Source organism: Megascapheus bottae, chromosome 10 (genome assembly GCF_031878675.1).
Source record: "Megascapheus bottae isolate mThoBot1 chromosome 10, mThoBot2.hap1, whole genome shotgun sequence".
NCBI lineage: Eukaryota > Metazoa > Chordata > Mammalia > Rodentia > Geomyidae > Megascapheus > Megascapheus bottae.
Genome location: NC_143518.1, coordinates 10,073,572 through 10,087,954, shown reverse-complemented (window position 1 = coordinate 10,087,954; position 14,383 = coordinate 10,073,572). Strand labels below are relative to the sequence as shown.

The following is a 14,383-nucleotide window of genomic DNA, read 5'->3' as shown; positions in this document are numbered from 1 at the left end:
AGACTGATTATATAATCTTTTCAATTTGATGCTTGTGTAATAAACATGGATATATAAAAATATCTAGACGGGTGGAGGGAGGGAAAGTGGGAGAAAAACATGGTAAGGAGGAGTATCAGTGTGGAAGAAGTAATGTACCCACTACCTGAAGTATGTAACTGTAACTACTCTATACATCCCCCTAACAATAAAATAATATATATACAATGCACAATATAAACTCTACAATAATATAAAAAAGAATATCTATAGTATGCTGACTCATGAGATTGTGTAGACATCCAGAATGGGTATGGATAGATCATATAGGAGTCCCTCATTCCTTTAAGGGACCTCCCTATTAACAATGATAGTGGCTGGACTGTAGGTCTCACCACCAATAACTAAGTATGAAAGACAATACTTTTATTCTTCGTAAAAAAAAAGACTGAACTTGCTCTATAAATTCAGTATGCTACAGCCATTATTTTATTTTTGAAAAGAATTAGTTAATAATTCAGTGTAAAGTTGATATGCAGACATAATTAATAAGTATAAATCAAGGAAAAACTGTATTTTTTTCCACTTGAACTGTGTCTAATTGATTTTTCCACCATGTATTGCTCTATCACATATTGACAATGACACTTCAGTGTCACAGAAACTAAACATGAATTTACAAAAGTAAAAGCAATTATGTTTTTCTAAATAAAACATAATTGAGTTCTTACAGGAGTGAAGATGTTCTGATAGACAGGAAGAAGTTGTCTGCACTTGCTTGGTCTCATGTGAGATAAATGCAGTGGACGCCATGGACAACTTCATGGACTTCTTCCTCACCCAGTTCTCTGACAGCCAGCAGCTCCAGGTCTTCCATGGCTTTCTCTTCCTGCTGATCTACCTGGAGGCTCTCATGGGGAATCTTCTCATCTTCACTCTTGTCACTGTGGACAGGTGTCTTCACACCCCCATGTACTTCTTCCTGAAGAACTTGTCCTTGTTTGATGCAGGTCTCATTTCAGCCACTGTCCCAAACCTCATTCTGAACTCTTTCACACACAGGAGCATCATCTCTTTCCCAGGATGTGTGTGTCACTTTTTTAGTGATTCATTTTGCTAGTTCTGAGTTTTGCATCTTGACAGCCATGTCCTATGACCGCTATGTGGCCATCTGTCACCCCCTACGCTATGATGTCATTATGAACAGGGGAGTCTGTGTTCAGATGGTAGCTGTATCTTGGATGTTTGGGAGTATCTTTGGGGTTCTATACTCATCTGGAACTTTCTCTTTATCTTTCTGTGACTCCAGAAAAGTTCCACAGTTTTTCTGTGATGTCCCCTCTCTACTAAAGATCTCTTGTTCTAAGACTCATGTCACTATCGATGTTAGTGTGACCATAGGGCTTATATGGGGATTTCTCTGTTGGCTGTGCATTGGTATTTCATATGTTTATGTCTTCAGGACAGTGATAGGAATGCCATCATTACAAGGCCGGTCCAAAGCCTTCTCTACCTGTGTGCCCCATCTCATAGTTGTGATTACATTTTTGGTGACAGGTGCCATTGCCTATTTGAAGCCAGTCCCTGATTCTCCACATATTGTAGACTTTGTAGTGTCTGTTTTCTACTCTGTGATGCCTCCATCTTTGAACCCGATAATATATAGTCTGAAAAATAAGGAAATCAAAGCATCAGTGTGGAAAGTTGTGCAGAAGCTGAATCTTTATAAGTTTCATTGGGAAAACAATAGACTAATGTACAGAAAGGCTGACTAAAATGTTTATTTTATTATTTCTAGGCCCTTGTTTATATATTCATAGGTCCTTTGTGTTATGATGTAAACAGTTCAATGTGTTACTTAAAGCAATTATTTGAAAATGAACTATATGACTGGGAAAGGGGGATGGGAGGCAAAAATTGGTGAAAGAAAAAGAACGAGTGAAGGAAAGGATGACTTTGCCCAGGAGGAAATGTTTTCTGACATATGTAACGGTAATCATTCTATATATTACCTCTATGATAACAATAAAACTTTAAAAAATTTGAGAATAGGGCTAGATTGAAAAAATTGTCCTCTCAGGACCTATATAAGCTCTTCACAGGCTTCATGACAGGCTTCACCAGAGGGAAATCATGTCAAGATCGTTAAAACCTGGGAATACGTTACTTTAATATTTTAAAAGGTTACATTTGTGATTACAAGTGATCACAGTGCAATCAAAGTAGCCCTTAAAAGTTGGGAAAAGTTAAGACCATGCTGAGAAGAGAGAGAGAGAGAGAGAGAGAGAGAGAGAGAGAGAGAGAGAGAGAGAGAGAGAGAGAGAGAGAGAGAAGAGTGAGAGAGAGGTGTCTATAAGAGGATAGTCTAATATTTTTGATATTGAAACGTAAATAATTGCTATAAGCTACAGAGTTAAGACAATACTAAATTCCAGAAATTATGTTCCCCTTGTTAGCTACCTGTAAATTTCTAGTGCTAAAGTTAAAAGTGGCATTACTAAGAAATAAAATATGTGATTTGTTTTAATATTAATGACTTGTAATTAAAAATCCCTGCCATTATTATTTTTTATAATTTATTAGTGGTATAAATGATTACATGTAAATATCTAATATTTTGCCCTATTTATATTTATGTTACTTTAGGCTGGCTTTTATGAATTTACATTTCCAAACTACAAGTTTTGTTTGTTTGTTTTTTATTATTTATTGTAATTAATAGAAGGGTTACATTTTATTCACCAGATTCAAAGTTCATTACATCACAAACATTGATATCCATTCTCATGACATGGTCCCCATTTCCCTCCCCCTTCCCCCTGCTCATCTTGATTTCCCCCTTCCCTATCCAATTTCAAATAACCAATTAAGCACATATAAAATATAACAGATAACAACGAGAATAATGAATTTTAAGGATGTTAGAAGCAGAGGTTCTGATTTGAGTAAAAACAAACTAATTACTCTTTGTGATTCAGATTGGCCGACGTTTGATCTTGGATGGCCCCCAGAGGGCACTTTTACCTTTCCATAATATGGAAGTTAAGGGAGAGGATACCAGAATAGTTTGGCTACTTTGATCAGATTCCTTATATTCTTGTTTGGCAGAATTTGGTAGAAGATCCCCCTGCCTGGTTATCTCCCTTTCTTGTCTCGACAAGCGACGTCTTGACCCTGTGCCAGGCTAATGCCTCTCGACCCAAGCCCTCAGCTCCTTTTCACCCGGTCCTGGCCGACAGTACAGACCCCCTTCTTCTTGAACCCCCTCCGTAGTCTCCTCCTCCTTTCAATCTGCAATTTTTTATGTCAACAGGAAGAGTAGAGGTTTCTTCTTCAGGCGAGGTGGAGGCGAAAGTGGCTTCCCCAAATGCAGTTGAAGGCCCAGCGGGTAGGACACAGGGACGTACTCAACGAGCAGCGAGCTCACGTTTTCCTGATTCCACGATGGCCCTCCCACTGCGTGAAATTGGTTTTCCAGATGATACTGGGAATCCTAGGTTCCAGTATTGGCCTTTTTCCACCAGTGACATCTATAACTGGAAAACCCAGAGTGCTTGTTTTTCTGATAACTCTAAAGTTTTGATTTCTCTTTTAGAAAGTGTTATGTTCACTCACCAGCCCACCTGGGATGATTGTCAACAGCTCCTCCGAATCTTGTTTACTACAGAGGAGAGGGAAAGAATCCAGGTGGAGGCCAGGAAATTGGTCCCTGGAGACGATGGGCAGCCCACTGTTAATCCAGATTTGATTAATGATACTTTTCCCTTAACTAGACTTCCCCAGGATAAATGGGATTAGCTAAGCACCAGCCAGCACTCTATATAGAAATAAAACCTGGAGCCGACCCTGTTCGAGTCCGACAGGTGCGGGAATTTTGGGGGACAGCTGGATTTTGCCGGCTGTGGATTCCCGGGTTTGCGGAACTAGCCAAGCCTTTGTACTTGGCTATTAAGGATCAGCAACCTTTTTATTGGACAGAAGAAGCTGAACAGGCTTTCCAACAAATAAAGACAGTTTTATTGTCTGCCACAGCCTTGGGACTCCCACATGTTCTCAAACCCTTCCAGTTATTTGTGGATGAGAGTAAAGGAGTAGCTAAAGGAGTTCTTGCTCAACATCTGGGTCCCTGGAGATGACCCATTGCTTACCTATCTAAAAAGCTGGATTCTGTGGCTGCTGGATGGCCTTCCTGCCTCCGAATGATTGCGGCTACAGCATTGATGGTAAAGGATGCAAATAAGTTGACCCTGGGACAGGAGTTACAGGTCACAACACCTCACGCTATCGAGGGCATTCTTAAACAGCCCCCAGATCAATGGCTCAGTAATGCCCGGCTTATTCATTATCAAGGACTATTGCTAAATCCCCTCAAGATTCTTTTCCAGCCTCCAACTGCCCTTAACCCAGCCTCGCTACTGCCTGATCGAGACCTGGAAGCCCCACTTCATGACTGTGCTGAGGTTTTGGCCCAAGTGCATGGAGTAAGAGAGGATTTGCAAGACAGTCGGTATGCTTTTGCCACCGTCCACATACACGGGGCAATATACAGTGAGAGGGGCCTCCTTACAGCAGAAGGAAAGACTATTGGCACTCCTGGCTGCTCTTTGGGAACCAAAGAAACTGGCAATAGTCCATTGCCCAGGACACCAGAAACCTGTAGATCTAGTGTCCAGGTGCAATCATCTGGCTGACCAGACTGCCCGGGAGGTGGCTTTATCTTCAACTCCAGCTCTAGCCCTCCACCTTCCATACCCAGGACCCAGAGTCTTACCACCGATCCCAGGGTATATGGAAGAAGACTTGCAATGGATTGAGAAACTACCTATGGTACAGCTCCTTGATGGATGGTGGATAGATTCCAGGAGTCACATAGTACTCCCAGAAAAATTAGGGATGAAGGTGTTACAAAAAAATCACCATAGTACTCATCTGGGAGCCAGAAAGATGCAAGACTTAATCAGACAAACTGGACTATGAATTAAGGAAGCAACCGTCAAAATTGATCAGATTATTTCAGGTTGCAGAGTATGTCAGCTAAATAATGTAGGGAGAAATCAGCAAAATTTAGGGGCAGGACAGCAAGGGGATAAGTCAGGAGCCTATTGGGAGGTAGACTTTACCGAAGTAAAACCAGGGAAGTATGGATATAAGTATTTGTTAGTTTTTGCAGATACTTTCTCAGGATGGGTCGAGGCTTTCCCCACTAAAAGGGAAACTGCACAGATAGTGGCTAAGAAGATACTTGAGGATATTTTACCCAGGTATGGTTTTCCAGTAATGATAGGTTCGGACAATGGACCTGCATTTGTCTCAAAGGTAAGTCAGGGACTGGCTTCCATACTTGGGGCAGATTGGAAATTACATTGTGCCTATAGACGCCAAAGTTCAGGACAGGTAGAGAGAATGAATAGAACATTAAAAGAGACACTGACCAAATTGACCATGGAGACTGGTGCAAACTGGGTAGCTCTTCTCCCCTATGCTCTGTTCAGGGTTCGAAACTCCTCTTTTAAATTAGGACTTATGCCTTATAAAATAATGTTTGGTAGACCTCCCCCTATAATACCTAATCTTAAAGAAAATCTTGTTAAAAAAGAAGAGGATGGTGATTTTGAATTTTTGTTTTCGTTACAAGCCCTGCAAAGGGTTCACCAAGAATTCTGGCCCAAGCTGAAGGACCTGTACAAGACAGAACCACCTCTGGTTCCTCATCGCTATAGACCAGGTGACTGGGTATTCGTGAAACGCCACTGGCAAGAAAACCTGGAGCCACGATGGAAAGGACCCTTTCAGGCTATCCTGACAACACCCACCAGCCTCAAAGTAGACAGAGTAGGTTTTTGGATCCATTACACCCATGCCAAACCAGTGGATCCATTTCCAGACCTTATAGAACCCTTGTCCAAAACAACTTGGAAGATTGATTGGACTAAAAGTAGCCCTTTAAAAATTAAGTTACGTCACCAAAATCAATAATAGTTATGGATAGTATTTGGACAGGGATTTTGTGTGGGTAAATACTCATAGTTGTGTATTTCCATCTACTGGTATTAAAATGGGAAAGGGAGCAAAGTGTAGGAATTTTTCCCCTTGGTTGATAACTCTGTTTTTTGTCTTAGGACCCTTAGGCCCTTGTGTGATTATGCAGAGATAGCCAAGATTGGCTCTAAAAGTATCATGGGAAAGGGGAGAATGTTGTGCCAAGATTGTTCCAAGTTCTGGGAATGACCCCCACCCCCCTTGTTTAGGGCCCATGTAACAGCTTGGTACTCAGTGGTTAAACACCCGAGTTCTAATTCGACCAGTGGTTAATTGTGATTCTCCTTTAAAAGGGGTGTAAAGTTCTTGCTCAGGGCCTTTCAGCATTGCCGGCTGTTGATACGCTGAGGCCTGAGTCCGGACTCGAAAATAAATGAACACCTGATTTTTAGCTTTGGCTATGGTCTCTAGTGGTCTTTTTGGGGTTCTAGAAATTCGGGTACAACAGTAAGAGATTTCAATGAAGACATGTAAAGTATAAGCTCTTTGAGAAATCTCATGATGTATATTCTACTATACCTGTAAAAGTTGTCACAAAATGTAATACCAAGTTATCTTCCTGGTAAGTCTCATGTGGGATTAGTTTTCTTTTCAGACCTTCCTGAAGTCTCCATGGTTTACTGCTGATGTTGGTAACAAGATCAGGTTTCATATCAAGGTGATATTATTGTTTTCACATGTGATATCGTCTCCTTATGAGAATCTACATTGCAAGTGGACAGTCTTTTTTGTACACTAATTTCCTCTTCCTTCATTCCTATTAATGTTCCCAAACAATGCAATACAGTATCATGCTCCTTTGAGTGACAGACATGTACATAAATGAAATCTAAAAAGCTTTGCTCAGTGTCTTATTCAAGGTATTTTAGATTGTTTATGCAACCAGGGAACAGCACGGCGATGGTAGAAGATGATTGTATTGTGATTTCCCCATTTTAGCAATGAATCTTAAAGTTTATGCTTTGCACATATCGTTTCCCCTTGGTCTACCCTGCCCCTCACAGAAGAGAGTTGTATATGTGTTGGTCAGCACTGCACAAATTCACACGTTTTACTCCAGCAATTCATTTAAAACCAGTGGTTGTTTTCTCTAAGCAAGCCACAGCAGTGCCTTTTTTTTTTTTTACCGTTCTTTCTAAATCTTGAAGAAAAGCCTACAAAAATGACAGACCAGGCTTTTCCAATGAGAGCTGCTAGAGCCTTTCTCTTCAGGATCACTGTCACGGTCCACTGCATTAGAACTGTCCTCAGCTGTCCCCTGCCATCCTGCCCTCCTGTGCAGATCCTGGTCTCCAGGCTCCATTTACATCCTTCATTGCAGACTCTTTGCTGGCCTGGAGCTCTACTTCACTACCATCCCTGACCTTCTGTTGTTGCTGAACATGGGCCCAGACTAGAGCAGTGCCACACCAGCCATGTCATCCAGCTCTGTGGGCCCATCTATGTGGCTGCCATAGAATACACCTTTGTGTATGATCTCTGACTGCCATAGCGCTGTTGTTCTTCAGCCTCTGCTGTACATCACTCTGTGTGCCTTCCATGTGCTCCAAGCTGGTGCCACAGACTGTCAGAGGTACAATTTCATGACATTGCTGATGCTCTTGTGTGGGCCTCACTACCTGGAACACTGTTTATGTGAGTTCACTTTTGAATACAACCCTTTTCACCAAGGCACAGCGCTGTTTGATAGGGTTTCTCATTGGACATGCTTTTGCTCCTTGACATCCACCTTCTGTCATTTTATGATCCACCATACGGTCCTTGAAGGGTATTCTACTTTCCAACAATAACAGCCAAAATAGGCCACTTTGCCTCAAAAATCAATGTTTCATGTATTTTGCTTCAAAGCACGGGTGATTAATTGATTGGTGATTAATTGTGAACCAACTTAGGGTCTCAGATTTGTAATTACATCCAGAAAACCACCCAAGAAGTGGGATTATACCTATGAGAGTGTTAGCATGAAATGAAAGACCCTGTGGTTTCCCAAGGTAGTGAATCGTTGAGATCTTAATTCAAGGAAACTGATCACTTATTGATGCTCTGTCCTACCCAGAAATCTTACCACTGGCAGAAAGAGCACTCATGAGACTTCTGAAGAAACTTAAATGAAAGGCAAGCTAGACAATAAATATGATAAAATAACTGTAAGAAAGGAAGTCTTTCATTGAGAAGGACTGCAAGAAGTGTCAGAATTAGGGATATAAGAATATAATTGAGTAGTTCATTGTCTAATTTTAAATTTTCTTGTAAAAGTGATATTCACAGGGTTACAGTTACATAAGTCAGGTAATGAGTTCACTTCTTTTCTAACAGTGTCATTTGATTTTTTTTTCTGGTTAGTCGTGGGGTTTGAACGCTGGACCTGGGCATTGTCTCTGAGTTCATCAGCTCAAGGTTACCACCCTACCCCTTGAGCCATGGCGCCACTTTCAGTTTTCTAGTGGTTAATTGGAGATAAAAGTCTCATGGACTTTAGTGCCCCGGCTAGATTTGAACTGCCATCCTCAGATTTCAACCTCCTAAGCAGCAAGTAGTACAGGCATGAGCCTGGCTGTGTCATTTCATTTTATTCCAGTTTTTCTCCTCATCTAGTAATTTCTGTGATTTGTTGATAGTATTCATTGACATGATTTCCCTGAAGTGGTACAGATATGACCTGATATTCCAAGTCAGATCCTTTTGTGTTCCTGCACTATTTTTATAGCATGAAATGCTCCTTTTTGGTTAAGAGAAGATGACTACCATCTTTTTTTTACATCTTCACAACCAGAATTTAAACAATGAAAATAGCTCATATATTTTACTAATAGACACTGGACTGTGTACATAAATACCATATGTAAATATTAGGCAATTTTAATTAAGGGAGAGAAACTAGAGTTAATTCCTTCAGTTGCTTATAACATCTATATTTCACTCAACTTCACTGACATGACATTCATTGTTTTTCCTTAATACACACACACACACACACACACACACACACACACGTTCTGATTTTTTAAGTTTTTTGTTGTTTGCCTGTTTGTTGGTTTGTTGATTGTGGGGCTTGACCTCTGGCCCTGAGTGCTGTCCCTCAGTTCTTCAGCTCAACGCTAATGCTCAACGATTTGAGCCACAGCATCACCTGAAGATTTTTGTTTGTTTTTTTGTTTGTTTTCAAAGCCACCAAAAGTACATTCTAATTAAGGCTTAATCAGTAAACATGAAATGTAAATATATACTGGGAAAGTTATAAATATTTATATACATGAACATAAAGTTACCACTCAGTTATATACCAACCGTGTCATGAAAGAAAACAGTACTATGATTTCCACTATGGACTTCCATCAGCTGAACTTGGTTTAAGCTCTTGGCATTCATTTGCCACCTTGAGTCTGCATTCAGAGGAAGCCAAGCTGATGGAAGAACATGATGGAAATCAGGGTATGGTCACTTAAAATTTACATCATTCATAGATATTCTAGTCTTTGGATGTAGGTCCACAAACCATGGGAAAAAGAGACTAGACAGAAATGCTGGAGATAATATTATAAATGTAGGTAGGGAATTGGAGGTTTGCATCTGAATTCTTGGCTACTCTGAAGGTTGAGATCTGAGGATTGTAGTTTGGGAATTTGGGGCAGGAAAAGTTATGAGACTCCTGTCTTTTTCTGGAAAGACAGAAAACTGGACACTGGCACTGAGGCTCCAAGTATGAGAGCGTTACACAAAAGCTTTCTTGCTATAGCTGAGCCTGCCCAGTATAAACTGCCTTCTTCACTTACATCTTAGTTGGCACATATCCTAAACTCAACAATACTTACCATTGTTTTATTTATTTTCCATCTGACTCAATCAGCGTCAGGTCCTGGATTTAAGCCTTCTTTCTAAAGTGAGTTCTACCAACCCTGTGCTTTTAAATATATTTTATACTCTAAAGACTACCAATGGCATAACTGAAATTTCAAATTTTAATCTGAACTCCAATAAACTGATAACTGGCTTAAATATCTAAAATAAGTTATAGAGGCCTATTCAATTTAATTCTTTGATTTAATTCAATTTAATTAACATAAATTCTACTCATTCAATTCAATTCTTAGTTTCTCTTGCCTATCAATGTAATATTTTTGCTACATTTGTCCTCCCCTCCTCCAAAACAAAAACCCATGCACTAATTTCTCTTCGTCTCTATTCCATTTACCATCATGCTTTTTGAAACTTCTTGAGTTTCTTCTTGAATCCTATTTGCTTTCCACATGCATAGTTACCATCTCACACCTCTTTGAAAGATTATCATCTCACTCAGAACTGAATTCAAGTTCTCCAGAGTATTGTTTGTTGCCAAATGATACAAAGTTGAGATATATAAAGCTTCTGGTTGTGGATGCTTTTATTACATTCTTATGAAAAGTAACAAGCCATTGTCAATATTGTAGAAGATTCTCTTTACACAGTTTTGGAATACTTGGACATATATGCTTTTGTAGCTGGTTCACTTCCTAGATACAAGAACCTAGAGTTTTAACATACAATGCAATGAACAGGTCTTGTTCTTTTGTCAAAGATGTCCTCATAAGTAGTAAAACATCCCTTTCCCTCAGATAGCTAGAATCCAGATATAATGAGCCACCCAGCTGTCAATAGTAAAGATAGGTTATGGGATAACCAAGTCATCAGTGATGATTAAGATACACAGAAGTCTGGACATGGATCTCTAAGCATTACTTGTGACTACTTTCTGAGAGAGTGAGCAACGTGTAAATATCCTTTTAAATGCCCCGATGACATCCTTGTTTCTCAGACTGTAGATGAGAGGGTTCAGCATGGGTGTGACGATGGTGTAGAAGGCAGATACTACCTTGTCCTTCTCGGGCGTGTGGAATGACTGGGGCAGCACATAGGTGTAGAAAGCAGCTCCATAGAAAATGCTGACTACAGTTAAGTGGGATGAACAAGTAGTTAAAGCCTTCTTGCGGCCCTCTACAGAGCGCATGCGGTGGACAGCTAGCAAGATGAGAGAGTAGGAAGTGGAGATGATAGAGACCGGGATGAGCAACATGAGCACACAGCAAACGTACATCAGCGCTTCGTACAGCGACGTGTCCGCACAGGCCAGCCTGAGCACCGCAGGGATCTCACAGAAGAAATGATTGATTCTACGTGAGGAGCAATAGGGGACATTCATAGTGATGGGAGTGAGCAGGAAGCCATCAAGTGAGCCCCCGAACCAGGCACCAGCGGCCAACAAAAGACACACTTTACGGTTCATCAGAACTGGATACCTGAGTGGGTTACAGACAGCCACATAGCGGTCATAGGCCATGAGGCCCAGGAGGAAGAACTCTGAGCCAATCATTGTCAAGTAGAGAAAGATCTGGATGCCACAGCCCACAAAGGAAATGGTCTTCTCTTTAGAAACCATGTCCACCAGGAGTTTTGGGACAGTGGTGCAAATGAAAAGGCTATCCATGATGGATAGCTGGCTGAGCAGAAAGTACATGGGCGTGTGGAGTCGGGAATCTACCTGAATCAGGAATATCATGATCAAATTTGCCATTACAGCTACCACAAAAATAGCAAAGATAACCGTGAAGACAAACCCTGTAGCTTTACTCCTCACCAGAAGTCCCAGCAGAATGAAGTCAGAGGATGAAGTTCTATTTCTCATCCACATTGCCTATGGCAGCTCCTCCAGAAGAGGGACACACCAAAGCAGGGAAGAAAATGAAACACATTCACTGTGGGTGAAACTTGCATGGAGATTGTACTTCGCAGACTACTGGTGGGGATATAATTTCCCAGGGATACAATTTCCAGCTAGAGAAAAACAAACAAACCATTAGAATTCTAGTCATCACCAATAAGTAAGCATGACTTCTCTCTGCTGGTGAATGGCCTGTATCCTGTTGTGCCAAGGTTCCCGTAAACTGAGTAACAGAATTGATTCATTCTATACCATAGTAGAGTTTTATTGTTAATACAGTCAATGGTAATGCAGATTCTTTTCTCTTATGTTTGAAGATAATATACTTGTAGTAGAATTCCATAAAATAATTATGGATTTATTATAAAATGCTTATTATAGAAAGTACAAGGCTTTGTGCATATTTACCATCAAAACTGCCATACAATAAACCCTACCCCTCATTTCCAGCAAAGAATCTTAGTTATAGTAAACAAAACATGAATAACACTTTCTAATATACAACAATTTTTTAAAAAAGGTTACACATATTAATTTCAGTGACAAAGTAATGCTTATGCATACAAGTTCCAAATAATTACTTCATGTGGTTTAAACTGAAGATACTTGGAAATAAGGTAATTAAGACAACAGAGTAACAATGATGAGAGGTAACCATCATTTTTCTTCTGTTCTGGACCAGAAATAGCAACGGCAACTTGATTATTATAAAAAAGATGATTAGAACTTTGAATGTTATTGTACATTCTGATATTATATTACAGATGCTAAAATATTTTACTTGTTCATTACATATACAAAGAAAATAATGATGTATGATTTGCTTTAACAACAAATTTCCATTTGCTTTCAATAATAAAAGTGTCTCCCTTTTTGTTTATTTAACAGTAAATCAAGTAGTCCTGTTAATTTGCTACTCTATTAAACTTATCATGCCATAATGGATCCAGATAATATTAATGGCCAGCAGATCCACTTCCCAAAACACACTGAAAGATCCTTACAATTTGATCTCTAGAAACCTGGATGTACTTCCTTATAAGGCAAAGGGCCTTGCAGCTGTGATTAATTTAAGGATTCCACAAAGAGGAAATTCTTTGAGGGGATTTGTGATCACAAAGGCCTAAGAAGAGAACAGTGAAGGAGAAGAGTCAGGAAAGATATAATATTAGAAACAAATCGTAATAATTTATCCTTTGCTATCGAAGTTAGAAGAAATCATATGCCTAGAACTATGGCTAGATTCCTAGAAAACAAGAAGCTGAAACTCAAATTGTGTCTGAAAGCTTTGAGGAAGTAATACAAACTTCTCAGCACTATGACTTTAGCTCACTGTGCACTGTTTTAGAATTTTGATACGTAAAATTACAGTAGAAAGAACGGACTATGGTAGTTTGCAATACACAGAAAACTAGCATAGCAATAAGTAATTTTATCTGAGTTTTCAATGTAAATACTGAAAAAGTCTAATGATGGCCATGATCAAGCATTGTGCAAGAGGAAATATAAGATGTGAAACTATTGGTCTGAACCCACTCCCTTGGGAACAGAATGGTTGAAAGCAGGTAGCTGAAACCTAGAAATCTTCCCTACGATTTAAACCTCCCCCGCTTCAAACATGAGGGCCAACATTCCCCTTTTGCTACATTGCGAAAGTATAAGATGGAAGAGTGAAGCATAGAAATATAGTTCCAGGAAATTTTATTTAGTTCTGCAACTGAGTCATATGAACATTTAAGATAAAAGGAGCACTCTCCTAAATGGCTGATATAAATGATAAGGGGTAAAATTTCTCTTTAAAAGGGTACCTGGTCAATACAGGAGTCTGAAATGTAAGGGTAATGAATTTCTATTCTGAGGAAATATTAACATGGTGATACCAGATTAATGAGCAAATTGTCTATAAAAATATTAATCTTGTTCAAGTGGTAGAGTGTCTGCCTAGTAAGTGTGAAGCCATGAGTATAAATCCCAGTACCACACACACACACACACACATCACCATCATCATCATCATCATCATCATCATCATCATCATCATCATGCTATTTTTAGTAAGAGAGCAAGAAGAAACAAATATTTTACTGAACTCAGAAGACAGTGCATAATAGATTATAATACATAATATAATTTAAGTGATCAATAGGATGGGAAGTAGATCTATATCCATTTCATATTATGGCAGCTTCAAGATATTTTAATGGAAGATGGCATATTTATAGTCTCCTTATTTTTATATGAGTATATGCATATGTATACATATATACATGGAGATAAAATAGATACATATAATGTACATACATATACTTCAATATACATTTGTCAGCTATTAGTAGAACGTTACTCAAACTCAGTTGTCCAATTGATCACTAATATATTGTTGCTTGTTAAGGAACAGAATTTTTTAAAATTACTTTATTGTTATTACAGAGGTAATGAACATAGGCTTTATATTTACATGAGTTAGGTAATGAGTACAGTACAGTGTCTTCTGTTCCATCATTTTTTCCCATTCTCTCCCTCCCATCTCCACCCAAAAGTTTTATACCTCACTATCAATGTCCAGGTTGTTCTACTAATGTACTTTTTCCTTAAGTTCTGTGCCCTGCCCCTTCCCCCAGATATACATGTGAACACACTGACTCAAAGTTAAAGAATACAGAATCATCA

The 14,383-nt window shown here is 39.3% G+C and overlaps 1 protein-coding gene across 1 annotated transcript; it reads right to left on the bottom strand.

The window, feature by feature from the left end:
* Positions 1 to 10,723: 10,723 nt before the first annotated feature.
* Positions 10,724 to 11,689, bottom strand: LOC150057552 (olfactory receptor 2T11). Its single transcript, XM_090339742.1, has one exon. The coding sequence runs from the start codon at positions 11,681 to 11,683 to the stop codon at positions 10,724 to 10,726; it is 960 nt and encodes a 319-aa protein (XP_090195868.1). The 5' UTR covers positions 11,684 to 11,689.
* Positions 11,690 to 14,383: the final 2,694 nt, after the last annotated feature.